This window comes from Octodon degus, unplaced genomic scaffold, assembly GCF_000260255.1.
Source record: "Octodon degus isolate 3935 unplaced genomic scaffold, OctDeg1.0 scaffold00050, whole genome shotgun sequence".
Taxonomy (NCBI): Eukaryota; Metazoa; Chordata; class Mammalia; order Rodentia; family Octodontidae; genus Octodon; species Octodon degus.
In genome coordinates, this window is record NW_004524626.1 from 7,291,946 (window position 1) to 7,311,509 (window position 19,564).

The window sequence follows — 19,564 nt, forward strand, 5'->3', positions numbered from 1 at the left end:
CCAATAAGGTGTGTTAAATAATGAGGGTCTAGGCGTCTAGGGCCAGCAGCAGAGTGCCTGCCTGGCAAGTGGAAGGTTTTGAGTTCAATTCCCAGTACAAAAAAAAAAAAAAAAAAAAAAGACAAGAAAAAGGAGGAAACAGCTTTTCTGCATTTGTCCACCACTCTGTCACTAGCTCCTCCCACCAGCCAGCAGCTGAGGTGTGACCCACCCTAAAGTCCCAGCAACAGCTCTGCCTGCTGCCTGGTTGGGTGTGTCCCTCCAAGCCCTCAGAGATGGCAGGTCCTGCCTTTGGGATGATGGCCCGATGCAGAGGGACCCAAAGGGAACCTCCCTCTGTCTGACAAGTGCCTGGGGGAAGCCAAGGAGCAGCAGACAGCAGAAATCAGACTGCCCCTGGTTTCCGGTGAACAGTATCCCCCCCCTCCTCTGTCTTCAATGTCGTCATTCATTCATGGAGGAGGGACAGTGACGCACAGTATGGAAAAAAAAAATCCCTTCCGGATGCTCCAGGCAACAACAACCTCCCAGTCATCTCTGGCAGGAAAAGTTCTTGCAGTGGAGCAGGGGTCCTGGGTCTTTCCCTTATCCCAAGCTGGGACCTGATTGTCTTGGGGCAGGGAGACCCACCAAGACGGGGCTGGTGCCACATCCTGTAACCCTGGGGAGGGGTCTCCCGCGTGGCCCACACACCCCTGCATTCAGATACCTGTTTCCTGTTAGGCGACCAAGAGACTACGACATCAAGGGACAATCAAGCAGTACTCAGTACAACCACAGTGCTGAATTATTAGTGCACCACACAAAAATCCAGAAAAATAAGCCGGACATGGTGGCACACGCCTGCCATCCCAGCACTCTGGGAGGCTGAGGCAGTAGGGTTGCAGAAAAAGAGGTGGACTCTATTCTTTAATGGGCTTCCTTCCTCCCTATTCCGTGCAGGAAGTCTTCATCGACACATTTATCTTTCTTTCTTTCTTTCTTTCTTTCTTTCTTTCTTTCTTTCTTTCTTTCTTTTCCCAAACCGCAGCTGGCAGAGTCCCTCTGGACGGCATAAATAGGGAATGAGCAGCCTCTCATTGCCCAAGCTCTGAGAGCGTCCTGCAGCGGTGCAAACTGCAGCCTCTAGGCAGGCATCCTTGGTCACAAGACCCTGGCCCCGGCTCCCAGGCACCCCACGCCTGCACCCTGACACGTTCCCGGCAAACGCCTCTTCCCCGGGCCGGGGAGCGCAGAAGCCCTCACCTTCGCGTCACTGGCAGACAAAGGCGCACATCCTTCGCCGTCCACCGGTCACGGCGGCGCAGGACGCTCGCGGGGGCATCCGAGCAAGGTCAACCGACCTCGCGCCCAGGCACTCGGGCTGCTTGCTTCAGGCCTGGGGGAGCGGGTATTTCCAGTTAGCAGGGAGCTCCAGGTGCCCCAGGAGTCGCCGTGTCCCTTGTCATCGCTGCCTGGGGCTGTCTGTGGCTTGGAGCTGGCAGAGGCTCGTCGGCCCTAAGAGAGTTCAGGATGCTGCCTTTGTGAGCCGAGGATGGGGAGCAGGCGGGGGCGGGCGGGCTGGAAGCCCCGCCTCTTGCCTGCGTCTGCGGCTCGCCATTGGCTGAGCGGGAAGCCGCTCCTACAGCCACGCGGGGGGTGAGATGAGGGGATGAAGGCAGGCGCAGAAGTGATTTTCTGATGGCGCATCGTGAATGTAAAGCCAAATAAGGGACAGATAAATAAATACATTCCAGAGGTAATCTCGCTTCTTAGAGGGTGGCGGTAAGTGGGTAGCACTTTATCTTTTTTTTTTTTTTTTTTTTGAGCAAGGGGCAGGGTGTAGTGGCTTTTGCTGTAATCTCAGCACTAGGGAAGCTGAGGCAGGAGGATCATCGCGAGTTCGAGGCCAACTTGGACTACATAATGAGTTCAAGGCCTGCCTAGACTACATAAAGAGACCCTGTCTCAAAAACAAACAAAAGAAAAAGGGGGTTCAGATCCTGGTCCGGAGCACCCATCAGGCCGGCACTCACAGGAGCGATCTTGCCAGCGAGACTGCTACTTCCTTGGTGAAATGGAAACGCGATGCCTCAGGCCTTTTGGGATGTCCCAGGCTGTTGTTCAGAGACTCTGCAAACCATTCTAGCCTTGTTCTGTTTTTTTTTTTGTTTTGTTTTGTTTTTTCCGGAACCAGGGATTGAACTCAGGTCTTTGCGCTTGCCAGGGAAGCGCCATCTCCCCAGCGCCCTGTTCTGTTTTATTTTGAGACCCTGCCTCGGCCTGAATGGTATCTGGCTTCCAAAGACATGGCCCTAGTGCAGCCCCAGAACCTGTGCATTTGACCCCAGTTGGAAAAGGATTTTTGCCCCCTAAGGAGATTGGGCCTAAGGATAGGGAAAGAGATCACCCTGGATTAGGCTGGGTTCTCAACCTAAGGCGAGCCCTTCCCCTCTCCCCCAGAGGATTCTGCCTTCGACTCCAGAAGGAGCCAGTCCTCCAGACTCCTCGATTTCAGGTTCTGGTCCCACAAAGAGGAGTGACTGTGCTTATTGCTTTAAATCTCCGTTTGTGGCTCTTTGATACTTAGTCAGGAAACAAGTACTTGATCCCAAGTAAGAACAGTCTACGCCAGGCCCTTATGAAGATTTCTTGGTGTGGAGCCGGACCTTAGGCAGTGTGAGCTGGGTTCTGAGGTGAGGATAGGATTTGCATTGATGAGGAGAGGGAGGTGGCGTTCAGGACAGAGCCTTTCCGCGCATCTTCGCAGCCAGCTCCTCCCTCCATGGCCCTGGGAGCTGTCCCTGGTCCTGACCATCGTGCGGCTCCAGCTTGGCTCCCAGACTTTCGGCCTTGCTTTGCTTTCAATCGCGTTAACATGAAATCAACTTCTTAGAGGTTTTCAAATGCACAGTTTGTAAAGCCCAAATAATTTTAAGATCACATATAGAAATAAATAGATAAAATGTGTTTCAATTAAAAGGACCCACTCACTGATTTACGGCCCTAGAGCTTGGGCAATCCATGTTCCTAAAACAAAGAGGACATAAGAAAACCTTGGATGAGGTCCCAATACTTGGAAAACAACTAAAACAACTGAGTCAGCCAAGAAGTTGCCCTTGGCCCTCCCCTTGTTTGAATTCTTGCAAGAGACATACTTTCCCAAAACCCAAGGCCATAACATTGAAAACCATAACAACAGGATGTCCCAGGTCACAATGCCTCGATTTCTTAAAAATGTTCCCAGAACATGACAACCACAAGGTTAGACCCCCCAGCTACCCCCAGACTTACTCAATTTGGTCATCCGGTATTGTAACTCACCAATTATTGTAAAGGGCAACCTACACTAACCAATGCGATTTGCTTCTGTAACTTGCTTGCTCCCCCCCCCCCATTTTGTGGTTTTTGCCTTTAAAAAAAACTATGCCTGTTTCACTAGAGGAGCGCTCTGCTCCTGCGTGTGCAGACCGCCCTACGTATACATAGATAATAAAACTTTCCCTTTGCGATTTGCATGAGAGACCGACTCTTGGGGTCTTCCTTTGCGGCGACTCGACCCTTACAAGTTCAAAGGCATCGAGTGCACCCCATGGAGGTGCAGCCGTCCACACCGTCACCTCCAGAACTTTCCATCTCCACAAGCTGAGCCTCCATCACCTCCCCAGTCCGCACCACCACCCTCCTTCCTGTCTCTGTGGATCTGCCCACACCAGGGCCTCCCCAGTGTGAAGCCTGGCTTGGGTGTTGTCTGATGGCTTCCTTCGCTTACCTCAGTGTCTTCCAGGGACATCAGTGTTGCAGTGTGTGTCAGTATCACCTTCCTTTTTGTGGCCAGGTAATATTCTACCATGTCTATAATGCCGCTGGTTGTAAGTTCAATATCAGAGAACCAATAAGGTGTGTTAAATAATGAGGGTCTAGGCGTCTAGGGCCAGCAGCAGAGTGCCTGCCTGGCAAGTGGAAGGTTTTGAGTTCAATTCCCAGTACAAAAAAAAAAAAAAAAAAAAAAAAGAATGAACCTCTAAACCAAAACAGACATACAATAAGACTATGCATTGATCGACTGATGGAAATATTGTAACCAGAGGTTGGCAGGAGCCTAATCTTACATTTAGTATACACTGAGTGTTTACAGTGACTATAGAACAAAAGCAACAAACATGGGGCAGAGTTCCAAGAACCAGGTAAGGCTGGGCAGGGGGATCATCTCTCACAATGCCTGTCATATATAATAGGAGAAAAGATCTAGTGCCCGAAGAGGAAACCCGGCAACACCCACCTTCCTGAAGAGGAGGCGGCCCTAATTATCTAATTAGCGCCACAGGGCCCTGGAGGGAGCTATGTGTCATTACCATGCTGGACGTTAGCCAGGGCATGGTGAGAGAGCTGGCTGCCAGACCAGTCGTAGTGGCTACACACTGTCACAGTGACACCTGTCATCTCCGAGGTGGCTGGGACATTCCCTTCAGCACGGGGCTGTGACAGTGTCCAAGAATTAACTCTCCTGATGCCTACTTCACATCGGAGGGCAAAGGCACACCACCCTGCCATGGTCGGCAGATTTGCTTTTTACGTCACGCTTCTTGTAATATTCCAAAATAAAAAAGCCAAGTGATTTAGCATGAACCCCTGTTACCCCAGAGCTCTGGGAGGCTGAGGTAGAATGATCAGGAGTTCAAGCTCATACTGGGTCACCTGCCGCTTAGAAAGGCTTTATCTAAAATTAAAAGGGCTAAACGGTAGCTCAATGAAAGAGAACCCCTGTGTTGGGGCCCCAGTGCCTCCTCTCACACATAACAAAAAATAGGGCTGGTCTGATAGCTCAGCAGATTAAAGTGCCTTCAGTGGCCTGGGTTCGATCCCTGGCGAGCCGTGCCGGCCCCGCCCCCGAGGCGCGCTGAGACGAGCGATTGAGACTGGGCATGGTGGTGCATGCCTGTAATCCCAGCGCTTGGGAGGCTAAAAACAGGAGGATCACTACGAGTCCGATCTACGTAGTGAGACCCTGTAGACCCTGTCCTAAATACGGGGAGGAGGGAAATGAATGATTTGATATTTGACTGGGGCTCCAAGTAAAAAGCGAATTTGTGCGAATTTGTGGTAAGGGGTAGGGCTCCAGTTGAGATCCTCACGTCTGACTGGTTAAAGGAAGCCGGGGCTCCACAAGGGGCAGAGTTTATGGTAGGGGCGGGACCTGAACGGAGATCCCTCTGAGCAAAAGCAGGGTTCACAGTAAGAGGCGGTGTTCGCGACAAAAAGCGGAACTTGAACACAGACCTCCTTTTGTTGAAGGGCAGACGGGGCTCCAAGCACCGAGCAGGACAGACAATAGGGTGGGGCTTGAGTATTGAAGAGAAGGCGGGGCTGCAATAAGAGGAGGGGTATGGGGCTGGGCGGGACTTGAACCGGGGTCCTGAATGATTGAAAGGAAGGCGGGCTTGGTTAAGGGGCGAGGCTTAAAGTTGGGCGGGGCCTTGAACAGGTATCTGCGTACTTGGAGGGAGCACGAGGGTGTGGGGCGGGGCTGGATCCGCCTATCGGAAAGGGGCCGATGACGTCACCGGCCCCCCCCTCCCCAGCTTGTGGAAGACGCCAAGATGGCGGCAAGCAGGTCCTCCAGCTTCGCGCAGTCCAGGTAACGGCCCATTCCTCCTTCCGCCTCGCCGAGCCAAGCCCGGGGAAAGCCGCGCGCTGAGGAGCCGGCGCAGTGGCGGCGTGGTCGGAACTGGCCGGAATGTGCGGCGGGGTGGGCGAAGCTGGCTCCGGTTGCCATGGCTACAGAGCCGAGCTTGCGTCAGGGGTCGCGAGGACCCGGCTCCTGAGGTGGGATGGAGCCCGAGCCGGCGCCGAGGATGGGACTCCGGGGTGGGCGCCGGCGACACCTGAGGGAGCCCTGAGAGGGGACCGGGCGGTCACAGGAGGACGGGAACCAGGACCCTGATTGGGGGCACCGAGACCCCGGGACGCTGGGAGCAGAGGAATTCGTAGGAGACATCAGAGGCCTGGGAGAGGACACTGAGGCCTGATTGGGGGAAGGGCAGAGAGTTGGGGTGCAGGCTTGATTTGGCAGAAAGGTGGTTGAGCACCTGGGAAAGAGGAAGGGAGCAAGAACCTTGAGGTTGAGTGGGGGCCTGTTTGGATATTTAACGGCCATATAGGATGGGACTCAGGAGTTTGAGGAGGGGGAGGGTAAGGAGAGGCAGCGGGTAGGAGGACAGGAGGAGGCCACGGGTGGGGACACTTAGGCCACAGAGCACAGCGCACTGCATCGTTCTCCAAGGCCAGCGAGGGCTGGCACCCTGGGGGAGAACACCGCCTCTATCCTTCTGGACCATCTGGGCCAGTTTGTAGCTGGTGGCCTGGTACAAACTCTTAGGACGGTTTCCCAGCCCCTGCTGAGTGCAGAGTGATGCGAAGTGAACCCTTGGCACCTCGAAGACAAGGGTCTGCGGAGCCTCGGGCCTTTGCACACATTTTATTGACACTTGGATTTTGGACAGTAGGTGCTGGAGCCAGCGTTTGGGCTTAGCCCAGCACTCGTGCTGTTGCATTGCTCCTTTTAATAGAAGCCCAGAGCGCAGCCAGTGGAAGATGGGTGGGCTCCTAATGGCACCCCCAGTGGCTTCTCGAACGTGGTGCTTGGCCAGCGGCAGGTCTCCTCTCAGGAAGAAAGCTCCGCAGAAAGCTGCTGTTTTCCCAGGACAGAGTGGAGTGCTTCATTTTTCTTTCCTGTTCCATTCTCAGTGACATTGGGATGGTCAGGGCCAGGTACAGATGTGCTGGTTGCCCCCGCCTGCCCACTGCTAGCTCTTTCCTTTCTGCCTCCAGTGCATCTTTTTAGCATATGTGTACCAACCCTGGACTGTTAGGCCATTAAGATTCCCTTCCATGCAGGCGTATTGGCACATACCAGTTATTCCAACTATTCAGGAGGCTGAAGCAGGAGTGTTGAAAGTTCAAAGGCAGCCTAGACAGTTTAGCAAGGCCCTGTTTCAAAAAGTGGAAAAGGGAAAAAAAAGTGGAAAAGGAACCCAGGGGCTCATGCACGCTAGGCAGGCACTCACCACTGACCCACAGTCAGTGGCGTTATTTTTAGTCAGCCCTTGTTATTTTATTTTGAGGTAGGATCTTGCTCGTTGCCCAGGTTTGGCTTGATTTTAGGATCCTTCTGCCTCAGCTTCTTGAGTTAGCTAGGATGGCAGGTGTGAGCCACCATGCCTGGAAAGGTGGGTATATTGAGTTGGTTTTTCTTGGCTTATAAAATTAATAACCACAGCCCTGGGTGAAATATTCCTTTCACAATCATATAAAAATAGGGTTGCAGGGGCTAGGGAGATGGCTCAGTGGAATAAGCACTTCCCTGGCAAGCACAAGGACCTGAGTTCAATCCCTGGTTCCACAAAAAAAAAAAAAAAGTAGGGTTGCAGTCAAAACAGGGCTTTTGTTTGGTGCTGGGGATGGAACCCAGTACCTCACACATAGCAGGAAAAACTATCCCTGAGTGACATTCCCAGGCTTTATTATTTTTGGTTTTTCAACATATCTAATTTTATTTTTTATGTATTTAGTACAAGGTGTACAGGTCTTACTACACAGATCAGACTCATGGTGATCCTCCTGTTTTCAGCCTCCCAAGCACTGGGATTACAGGCGCACCTCCACCACCACACCCAGTCTCAGTCTCTGCCCCAGGGGGCGGGGCCGGCACAAATGCCCAGGATTGAACTCCCATCCCTGCATCTGCCTAAACAGGTGCTTTAATCTGCAGAGCTATCTGGCTGGCCCTTATTTTTAGTTTTTTATTTATGTATTTTGTGGGGCTGGGGAGCTGGCTCAGTGGAATAAGTGCTTCCCTGGCAAGCTCAAGGGCCTGAGTTCAATCCCTGGTTCCACCAAAAAAAAAAAAAAATTCATGTATTTTGTACTGGAAATTGAATTTAGGACCTTGTGCTTACCAGGCAGGCAATTGCACTGATGAACTATATTCTCAGCTTTTTAAATTTTTGTCTTAAGATAAGGTCTTATTTCGTTGCTCAGGGTAGCCATAAACTTTCAATCCTCCTGCCCCAGTCTCCAAGTACTGGAATTACAGGCTGCCCCCACCAAGGCCAAGCCCCCTGCACAGCTTTTGAATTGTTGGTCAGTTCAAAAGAACTGCATGATTATAGATTCTTCTCATTTCTGTTTTTGGTTGGTTTTGAGACATGGGGTCTTGCTCTGTAGCTCAGGCTGGCCTCAGACTCACAGTGATCCTCCTACCTCAATCTCTGGAGTGCTGGGGCCACAAGTGTGTGCCATCACGCCTGGCTGGCTCATATTGTTGAAAACAGAAGATAAGTTTGCAACTAACTGCAAACTTTTGCAGGATCATAAAAGAATGTGAATCTTCTATTTTATGTGGTTATGTGAATCTCATAATCCTTTACTGAGTGGTGCAGGTATTCAGAATTCAGGACTAATCTCACATGGAAAATTGACTGGAAGTGCTGCTAATTAGAATAGAAGGCGGATTTTGGTTGTGAGGCCAGCTAGTGCAAGGGAATGGAATTTGGTGGCCATGGTGTGGCCAGCGGAAGTGCAGCGCAGCTATGTGGGATGTGTGTGCTGGGGTGGTGGCAGCGGCCTGTGTCTGTGGGTGTGCGTCTCTTCCAGGAGGAGTTCCTACTGGGATAACGTATTTGGCTGCTTTGCCTCTGCATTTCTTGTTGTGTTTTATTTTTTTGCCACTGGAGCTTGAATCCTGAGCTCCATTCCATGTTTTTTGCTTTTGGAACAGGGTCACTCTGAGTCACTAAGTTACCCAAGCTGGGCTGCAACTCTCAGTGATCCTCCTGCCTCAGCCTCCTGACAGCTGAGATTACAGGTGTGCACCACCACACACCCTCCCGGAGCCCTCCAGCCCTTGCTGGGAGAAGCCTCTGGTGCTAACAGAGCAGCACCTGAACTTGTGAGACTGGCCACCCCCAGGGACAGCTCCCGGAGATGACAGGGCGGCCCCTCTTGGTCATTTAAGGAACCCCACAATGCTTGAGCCACAGGAAACGCCTTTGTCCTCCAGCCTTGGTCACTTTCGAGAGGTCTGAGGACTCGTGTGCCTGGGTTATACAAGGGGCCAGGGGCCTTGGTCACCTGGTCAGGTGACACCAGCTAACTCAGACTGCTGACAGTACTTGAACTTGGGATCTTCCTCTGTGGCCTCCCAAGTAACTAGGACAACAGGTGTGTGCCATCGGCCTGCTTCCCGTTCCCTTTTTGTGTTCCTTTGGGGGTTTTAGTGGCACTGAGGACTGAACCTGTTGTATGTTGAGTCAGTGCCGAAAAAGAAAGAAATGACGGGAAGACCTGATGAATATAACTTTAGAGGTCTCACTGAGATCAGTCTCTAAGGGAGCCCAGAACCACCAAAGCATCTCACATTTACTGAGGGCTAAAGGCAGGCTAAGGAATGTGCACAACTGCTTTGGTGAACACAAACTATTCTGTTGGCGTCAGGCATTTTCCTAGCACTAAGTTTACACAGTGCCAGCTATGACCATCCCAAACAAGGGATGGAACAGCAGACAGCGCGCCAGCGGGAGCAGCTTTATCTTCAGCCTTGAATCCCAGCTTGCGGGCATTTACAAGAGACAACAGTTCTCCTCGGGCTCTCTGTATTGCTCCTGCTCCCTCAAGACATTAGGCTTTTGTCTCATATCTGTATTTCTGTTGAACCCAGGGCCTTCGCACTGAGCTCCGTCCCCAGCCCTTTCCAAGTTTTCTTTAGAGACAGGGTCTCACTAAGTTGCCCAGGCTAGGTTGGAACTTGCTGTCCTCCTGCCTCAGCCTCCCAGAGTACTGAAATTACAGGCTTGTGCATCACGCCAGGCTTTACTTTCCTTTTCTTAAAGCAGATGTGGGGCGTCCAGGGCATCTGCTCCTCTGGAAGCTGACTTCTGTGCCCACAGTGGGCTGCTGAGCTTGTGTCACATTCTCATTTTGAGGTTGCTGGATCCCCGCAGCTGGAAGCCCTTGGACAGATGTCTGGGGACTGGGATGCTATATGTGGAGGGTCCTTTGCTTTGGGCAGGGCTCCCACCTGGTCAGTCCCGGCCACATGGCTTCCAGCTGCCTTTGCCAGTCACTGTTCCACTTCCTTTCCTTGTTGGCTAAGGGTAGAGACTTTGCCTCACCTCATTCAGCAGCAGGGTGTGTCTCTGAATGTTACTTCTTTTGTCTGCTCCTGGAGGGTCTGCTCTCCAGGAGCAGAGTGAACCCCAACATCTCAAGGCCTGTACATCAAATGTTTTAGAAAGCCAGTGGGTTTTTATTTTTTATTTTTAGACAGAGTAGTCTAATTTGTCCAGGCTGGGCTTGAACTTGGGATCCCTTGCCTCAGCCTCCCACAGTGCTGGGGTGAGAGGCGTGCACCTCTGTGCTTGGCTGCCAGTGGCTTCTTCAGTCTGAATGTCATTGGTCACATCTGGGCTGGTGGGCCCATATCTGTTGAACCTGCTCACGAGACCCTTGTGCTGGGCATCTCGTGCTGCCATTTCCTGCCCACCAGGGTGCGGTGTTGGGCCCAGTGTTTCCACCCCTGAAGGCCACAGGCGAGGGCTGGCTGCTGGACACTGGCCTACCGTTCCTGGCCTCACAGCATACAGCCTGTCACCCCCCGCTGTCCCTCCTGCCCTCCCAGCTATTCAGCCATTGGCCTGGCGCCTGACCTGTGGGGCCACCTCGGAGCTCTCTCTGCCACACACCATGCCCCTTGCAAGGGATGGCAGGGAAGCCCAGGAGCCTGGTGACCTTGGCGCCATGGTGGAGGCCCCCACCCCTACCCCAGCTGGCAACCCAGGCTCTGTCCCCAGGGAGTCTGGAATGGGGGCGGCCTCCCTGGCCTTGAAGCTGCTGCTGGCTGTTAAAGGAGGTGGCAAAGCCCTGCTGTTGCTTCCCAGAGCACCAGGACCCAGGGAGGGGTCTTCAGTTGGCAGCGGGCCCCACGGGGACCCAGCCTATATGGGGCATTCACTTAAGGCACCTGAGGTAAAAAGGAAGAGGAATCAGTTGAAAACACGTGACATGCGGCCCACGGTGAGGCCTGGGCAGAGCCTGCCTGCCCAGCAGGCCATGGGCTCCATCCCAGTACCCTAGAAAAAACTGTATACTGGGCTTCAGATATAAAGCTCTTGTGAATGGAAGCACCGATGACAACCATGCCGGCTGTGTGTCCCCTGCATGTCCCTGGAAAGCCACTGAAATGAGATTTGCCGCCAATAAAGCCAACTTGACAACCATCTCCAGATAAGCGTCTTTTGTGACCACATCGCCTGCATTTGACCATTGGGTCCCCAGCCGTCAGCCCAGTTCCCCTGGGGGCCTCAGTGTCACATTGGTTCCCAGGGTCAGAACACAGGCACAGGGGCTTCTCTCAGCACCCATGGAAGACAGGTAAGCTTCTTGTTTATTTGAGGGATTTTGTTGCTGTTGTTGGTTGGTTTTTTTTTTTTTTTTTGGTGGCACCGGGGATTGAACTCAGACCCTTGCGCTTGCCAGACAAGTGCTTATTCTACTGAGCCATCTCCCCAGCCCGTTATTTGAGGTTTTGAAACAGGGTCTCACTGTGTAGTGCAGGCTGGCCTCAAACTTGTGGGGGTCCTCATGCCTCAGCCTCCCAAGTACCTGGGTTAGGAAACAGTGACCTACTGTTGTTCTCCCTGATGGTTTCTAAGACCTTTGGTCCCTTGCCTCTCCCTGTAGATCACACAAACATCCTCAGAAGTCTTCAAGTTCTGATCTGTCCCTTGGAAGCAAGTGAGTGAGTCCCAGTGGAAAGTGCCCTTCCTGATGAGGCCAGGACATCCTGTGGGCCCTGATGTCGCCAGGAACACAGTGATCATGTAAACAAATTATATCAAGGAGTCTTGCTACTGTTTTGTACTCTTAAAATCTAATCTAGAAGATGTGCCCAAGGCTGGGCAGGGTGGTGCACACCTGTCATCCCAGCTCTCTGGAGGCTGAGGTAAGGAGGATCCCCATGAATTCGAAGCCAGCCTGGACTACAAAGTGAGACCCTGGGGGGGGGGGGACCATGCTGTTTATAGAAGATGTGCCCAAAAAAACTTAGCTTTTTCCCTAAAACAAATACTCAGATCCCAGAGCCCGCAGCCTCAGGTCCAGCGATAGAGCCTGGCAGATGAGGACCAATGTGCGGCACAGCTGCCTGCCTAGGCCTCCCTCCTGCCAGGCTGGCACTGCCAGCCCAAGTCCAGGCAGGGAAAGACTGAGGCTCGGGGGTTAGGGTTAGCTTTCCTCAGACTTCCTGTTCTCTGTTTCTTTGTTACATCTGCTTTATTTGAAGATGACAGGAGTTAAAAACTGGGGCCATAGGGCCGGAGAGATGAGATGGCTCAGTAGAATAAGCACTTCCCTGGGAAGCACAAGGACCTGAGTTCAATCCCCGGATCCAGGGAGAAAAAAAGAAAGAAAGAAAGAAAAAACCAAAAAACTGGGGCCAGTCCAGGTGTGGTGGCACACACCTGTCATCCCATTGCTTGGAAGCCTGAGGCAGGAGGAGCACAAGTTCAGGCTGGGTCTGAGCAATTTAGTGAGTTAGCAAGATCCTGTCTCAGGATACAAAGGGCCAGGGATGGAGCTCAGTGCAAAGGCCCTGGTTTCAATCCCCATTACATCAAATGAACATAAACATTAAGAAAAATCGGGCAGTTTCATAGGGACCCTGATTCTTAGCACCAACCTGTCACACCAGGCAAACGCTCACCACTGAGCTGTACCCCCAGCCTAGCTGGGGCTCCTTCCTCTGCAGTTTACAGGTGAGTAAACAGGCTGAAGAGTCTGTGGCCCACCCGAAGGCCCCACAGCAGCCCTAGCCTAGGCCACGCCCCCAGCCAGTTCCTGACCCTGAGATCCTCCTGCCCTGATGCCTCATGCCCTCCACTGCTTCCTGTCCCCTCCCTGCTCTCAGGACTGCACCTGCCCCTTGGGCTGCAGTGTCCCCAAGGGCTGCTCCAGGGGTGGGTGCCAGTGAGTGGAAGACTCAGGGAGAAAGGTAGGTACAAGCTGAGGGGGCCCTGGGCCGCAGCGGGATGGGTTCAGCCACCTGGAACCCGCCTGCCTGAGAAAGCTGGGTCCCTGCCCCTCACTCCAGGCTGCCTGGCAGTGGCATACACCTGTCACTCACTCCCTCTGGCGAGCTGAGACAGGAGGTTCAATTCCAGCCCTACCTGGGCAGCTTGGAGAATTCAGCAAGACTGTTCCCAAATGAAAAATAAAAGGGCTGGGATGTACTCAGTGGGAAGACCCTAGGCGCCATCCCCAGTGCCACAACTAAACCAAATCAAATCATAGTGGGCAAGGCTGGTTCTTCCTGCCTCTTCCCCCTCCTAGGTGGAGGTCCCATCGCTCCAGTCTCTGTCCCCTCCTTGCTTGCTGCTCTCTGACCTCTCTGTCCCTCAGAAAACCCTGGATAACTTCCTGTCTCAGGACCCTTCAAGTCCTCGTAGCTGCAGAGCTGTCCTGCCCCAGAAGGCAACATCATCATGGGTTCCAGGGAGGAAGACCTAGATATCTAGGGGAGGCTGTGATTCTGCCAGCCTTCCTGGCCACAAGGGCTGGGGACAGCTCTGCCTTGTCTGCCCAGGGTCTTCAACCACATGCTGAATGCTAATGGAAACTGATCATACCTCACCCCCTTTAAAAAAAAAAAAAAAAAGTTGAGATAGGATCTCGCTAAGTTGACCAGGCTGGGCCAGACTACTGGGATGATAGGCATCTGCCACCTGCATGATTAAATGTCCCCGTTTTTCTTCATTCACAGCCAGCCCTGAAGCAGTTATCTGCCCACTCTGTGTTCTCTGTGTGCTGCTTCCATCCTCCCCTCTCGTAGGTGTCCTAAGAGAGTCCCCTCTCAGGCCCCCCCAGGCAACAATGGCTGCCTCTCTATCTCCTGTGGCTGCAGACACACTCTCCCTGCTGGCTGTGATGTTATGCTTCCTCTTTGTGTGTGTGTGTGTGTGTGTGTGTGTGTGTGTGTGTGTGTGGCTGGCCTTTGCACTGAGCCACACTCTAGCCCTCATATTTAGAAAAAAAAATTATTTTTTTGGCCAGGCATGGTGACATATATCTGTCATTCGAGCATTGGGCAGCAGAGGCGGGAGGATCGCTCTGAGTTTTGAGTTGCCTGGGCTTCATAGTGAGCTCTGGACTTTAATGAGATCATACCTCAAAAAAAGAAAAGTTTTTAAATTTTGACACAAGGTCTTACAAAGTTGCTTGCACAGGGCTCAAACATGTAGTCCCACCCCCCAGCCCCTCCAGTGGCTGGGATGAGAGGCCTGCGCCCTGGTTCCCAGCGTTTGGTTCCTCTTACAGCTGGCTATCTTAGAAGGGCCTGGCTCCCCTCTCTTGGTGACTCAGCCAGATGCAGAATGTGAACTGCCACCTCTAAGCAAGTCAGACTCACACACTGTGTGATTCCATGGATACCAAAGGTCCACAGAGACAGGAAATGGATTCCTGGTTGCTAGGGGCGGGGTGACTGATAAAGTGCGGGTAATGAATCTGAGCTGTTGAGGAAAAGGGAAAAGCAGATGACTTTAGAACCTCACTTAGCGGCCAGAACAGGAGCAGGGCTGGACCCTGGAGACGCCATGCTCAGAGACGCCAGACAATGGACACACAGCATGGGCTCCATGAACCGGAAACGCCCAGGAAGGCGCACCCAGAGGCCGGAAGTGGGCTTTTGGGGATCAGGGCTGGGAGGAGATGGGTGACTGCTCCCGCGGATGGGGCCTACTTTAGGTGACAGGCTATTTGGAGCCGAGGCAGAGGTGATGCTGCATGACGTTGTGATGCACTAAAACCCACTCAAGCGTGCACAGTAAATAGCCGTACTTCCATGGGCGTGGTGACGCATGCCTGCAATCCCAGCACTCAGGGAGGCTAAGACAGGAGAAGCTCCAGCGCAGCCTAGAAAATTTAGTGACTTGGCCCCTGTCCTAAAAAAATAAAAAGCACTGGGAATGTAGCTCAGTGCAAAGGCCCCGGATTTAACACTCAGCACTAGAAAAGAAGTTATGGATGGCATGGGGATTACATTTTAATCTTCTAAAGCTGCCATGTGTAGGTGGGGGTATGGCTCAGTGGTGAGCTCGTGCCGGAGTCCTTTGGCCCTATATCTAGTACAGCAAAAAACAAAAATGCCACGCCTCCCACTGTGCACCAGAGTCACTGTCTTGTAGCCCCTCAAAGCTCTAGTGAAAGTGGATCACCAGCTGTATTCACAGCTACTCTGGAGGCTGAGGTAGGAGGATGACAGACAATCTGAAGCCAGCCTAGGCCTCTTAGTGAGGCCCTGTCTCATAAAAAAGGTCCAGAAGCCAGGCGTGGTGACACAATGCCTGTAAGTCCAGACTTGGGAGGCTGAGCAAAGGAATTTCTGAGAGTTCAGGCCAGTGTAGGCTACAAAGTGAGCTCAAGGCCAGCCTGTGCTACATAGTAAGACCCTGCCTCAAAAAGACCAAAAACAAAAAAAAAAAAAAAAAGAAAGAAAGAAAGAAAGAAAGAAAAAGTGGCCCAGAATGCAGCTTAGTGTAGCGTGTGGGAGACCCTGGGTTCAACCCCCAGACTGGGGGCAGGAGCATTCCTGTGCCTGGATGAATGTGAGAGGATCTTCCTGCCTCTGCCTCGGAGAGCGGCTGCTGCTTCCTTCAGCCCCATCCTCCTTTTTTGAAACAGTCTCACTAAGGCTCCAGCTTGTCTTCCTCCTGCCTCCGCCTCCCAGAGTGCTGAGATCACAGGTGTGTGCCTCCCTGCCCAACTATTGCTCCTTGTTTTCTTTTTCCTTTTTTCTTTGTCTTTTTTTTTTTTTAAAGACAGGGTCTCATTATGTCCGTAGGCTGGCCTTGAACTTGCTTATGTAGACCGGGCTGGTCCTGAAACTCCGTGTTGGGATTACCGCGTGGGCCACCCCGGCCAGCACCTTCCTTTCTGCTCACTGTATTTGCTCTAAGTCGTTGCCAGTATGTCACCTTTCAGTTACTGTAATAAACACCTGAGGTCACTGACTTAGAGCAAAGACTACATACCTGGTAGGGGAGATACCATGATCGAAAAAGAGCAAAGAGTTCTTTTAGCTCGTAGTTTCAGAGATGCCAGCCCCATGCTGGTGCCCTGGGACCCGTGGCAGGGCAGCACCTCATAGTAAGTACACCGGGAAGCAAAGTGAGGAAGCGGAAGAGACCTGGGTCCCTCAAGCGCCTCGCATGCCACACCCCCTATGACCCAACCCGCCCACTAGGCCCCACCCCTTAAAGGTCCCACCACCTCCCAGGAGCAACATCTCCCAGGAGCACCACACCAGAAGGAAGCCTTGATGAACCCTCAAAATGAAAATACAGCAGTCTGATAAAAAAAAAATACCGCTGCCTCTCCTTCCCCTGGGCTGGTCTCTCAATTGCAGCCACCTCCCCAGGGACACTGGGGCGGAATCTTCCCCTGTGGGGCATCTTGGGCAGTGCAGGATGCTGAGCTGTGTCCCTGGCCGCTACCCATCTATGCTAGGCCAGGAGCTCCCCAGTTGCAACAGCTACAGATGTCCTCAGGGTCCTCTGGGGGCCACACCACCCCCCTTGAGAAGCACTGCTGCGGGCACCCTGCGCACGACACCACAGGATCATCTTGCCTAGAGCCTTTCCCATGAGATCTTTTTCTTACTGAGCCGAAATCACAGTGTGGGAGGTCCCCTGTCACAGGGTCCCTGCCCTTATTTCCTTCCCCATGCCCCTGCTGCTCTCTCAGTGTAGACAGTCTGTCTCTGGTGGCCCTTGCCCTGCTTGGGCTGGCTGACTGTGGCAAAGGGATGCCATCCCCACCCCGAGCCTGGGCCTCAACACACCTGGCTTATGTTCCCTCCCCAGGGGTCCCTGCCAGGCTGACCTGCAAGAGGAGGAAGCCACCACTCAGCTGCCTGTAGAGCCCCAGGTGAACTGTGTGGTTGTCACCTGACGGCAGGACATGTGGAGCGTGACCAAACCTGCCTGTACAGCCTTGCATACACCAAGGCAGTGACTGGGCCGCTGAGTGCCAATAAAACTTTATTTTGGACCTGCAATGTGAATTTCATGTCATTTTCATGCATTGTGAAATATTGCCCTTTGAACTCTTCCCAACCCTTTAAAAATGTAAAAACTAGCAGAGTATGGCGGCAAAACCTGTAGCCCCTACACTGGGGAGGCTGAAGCAGGAGGATCACTGTGAGTTCGGGGCCAGCCTGGCCTACACAGTCAATTCAAGGCCACTCTAGATCTTACCCTAGTGAGATCTGGTCTCCAGAAAAAAAAAAACTGAACCCTACAGATAAATAAAAATTATTGTTACCTATGGGATCCTCAAAAAAAACCAGACAGGGCTTTTATGAAAGTAGCACAGTCCAACCACAGGCCTGAGTCCAGTGGTGGCTGGGTGTGGCCGCTGCTGACAGTGTTAAAATGAATCCCTCTCCATCCCCCATCCACTGTGGGCCCCTGTGCCATGCTGTGGCTGAGAAAGGACAAGTACCCCATGGGGACCCGCAGTCCCCCAGCTGGAGACAGCCCTGCGGGCCTTCTCAGCACGGCTACTTCCACGCTCAGCCGCAGCCACCACTGTCCCGCCATTGCCCCACGGTCACTGGGCATGTGTGTGGCATTGGGAATCATACCAGGGGTACGCCACTATGGGGCCACATCGCAGTCTTTTTTTTTTTTTTTGGCTCCGAATGCCTTCAGGGCAGGTTTGGCTGGCTGGAGTTGTGGGGACTGAACCACAGCAACCTGAGGCTGACTGCTTTGTTGAAGCAGCCACTTCAAGAACTGAGCTAAGGGGCAGGCCCCTCAGTCCTTTTTTATTCACTTACTTATACATATTTGATGCTGGGGCTCCTTAAGTTGCCTCACTAGCCTTAAACTCATGGTGGTCCTCCTGCCTCCGCTTTCTGAGTGCCGGATGACAGGTGGGCACCACCATGCCCGGCCACAGTTTACTTTTGAGGGCTCCCCAGTCTGTTCCCCCGCAGCCAGCCTGGAGTGCACAGAGAGACCCTGTCTCAGAAAACAAAACCCCAAAGAGTGTTGGTGCCAGCGCCATTAACGTTCCATCTTGAGCCCTGAGCAGGGCACTCTAGGCAGCCACAGAGCAGATGGGGACAGATGTTGTGGGCGTCCCCACCACAGCCTCGGAGTGATGGATGTGTCCCAGATCTGGGCCGCCCACTGTGCCTGCTGGCAGCCACATGCAGCAGTTAAAATTTAAATTAATTGAGCTGAAATGAAATTTGAAATCCTGGGCCAGGTGTGATGCATGCGCCTGTGATCCCAGCACTGTGGAGGCTGAGGCAGGAGGATCACCAGACTGAACCAGATAGCACGATGCTGTCTCAGAGAAAAAAGAGATTCTGTCCCTCAGCCACACTGAGCAGGCCCAGGAACCACATGCAGCTGGTGGCCCTGCGCAGGACACCTTAGTTCCCAAGTGGGGGGTGTAGGGCAGCCAGCCGGGCTGGGGAAGGAGCTGGGGTGGAGGGCATGGCAGCAGCGTGTGCTGGGGACGGCTCGAGGACACTGCAGGTGCAGCCAGGCCTGGGACGGATGGCACCAAGAAGCAAGGATGCAGCACTGCCAGAGGGCCCTGCGGGAAAGGCAAGAAATACTGACTGAAGCTGGGCACAGTGGCGCGTGCCGGGACTCTAGCTACCCAGAAGGCTGAGTCAGGAGCGTTGCACGTTTGAGGCAAGCCTGGGACACTTTGTAAGATCTTGTCTCAGGAACAAATAGGATTTGCCTCAGCTGAGCTTGTACCAGCGAGGGTATTGAATGCGTCCTGAGTATGTTTCTAGCAGTCAGGAGACTGGGCAGGTCAGATGCGTTCAATGTTCTCTCTTTTTTTTTTTTTTTTTTTTGGTACCAGAAATCAAACTCAGGACATTGAGCTTGCTGGGCAGTCACTTGTACCACTGAGCTATATCCCCAGGTTCAGTGTGTCTCAATTTAGGCCAGGTGTGGTAGTGCATGCTTATAATCCCAGCACTCAGGAAACTGAGGCATGGGCCAGGGAGATGGCTCAGCAGAATAAGTGCGTGGCTGGCAAGTGCAAGGGCCTGAGTTCAATCCCTGGTTCTGCAAAAAGAAGAAAGAAAAGAAACTGTGGCAGGAGGAGCACTTCAAGTTCAAGACCAGCTTGGGCTTTGTAGTTCAGGGCCAATGTGAGCAACATACGGAAATGCTCTCAAAAAAAAAAAAATAAATAAAAATAAAAAGAAATGTATTTTCACCAGGAAGATAGCTCAGTGGCTTATGCGCCTGCCTGGCAAGTACAAGGTCCTGAGTTCAATCTCCGGCACCCCCTCCCCCCAAAAAAAAGATTTTCAACTTGAGATGGATTTATCCAGACAAGACCCTGTGGTAAAGTGAGCGGTACTGCTAAAGCTCAACTTTCTTGGAAGAATCTTTTTTTGTTGTTGTTTTTTTGAGACAAAGTCTCACTGCGTAGCCCCAGCTGGCCTAGAACTCTCAGTGATCCTCCTGCCTTAGCCTCCTGAGTGCTGGGATGA

General features: G+C 52.7%; 1 protein-coding gene across 1 annotated transcript in view; it reads left to right on the plus strand.

Annotated features, from left to right (window-relative positions):
- Positions 1 to 4,142: 4,142 nt before the first annotated feature.
- The window catches only part of Zfr2 (zinc finger RNA binding protein 2), a 34,581-nt gene continuing 19,159 nt past the window's right edge, over positions 4,143 to 19,564 (plus strand). Inside the window, exons 1-2 of the mRNA XM_023716898.1 lie at positions 4,143 to 4,166; positions 5,562 to 5,617. Coding sequence (XP_023572666.1) covers positions 4,143 to 4,166; positions 5,562 to 5,617 — 80 coding nt within the window. The remainder of the gene's footprint in view (positions 4,167 to 5,561; positions 5,618 to 19,564) is intronic.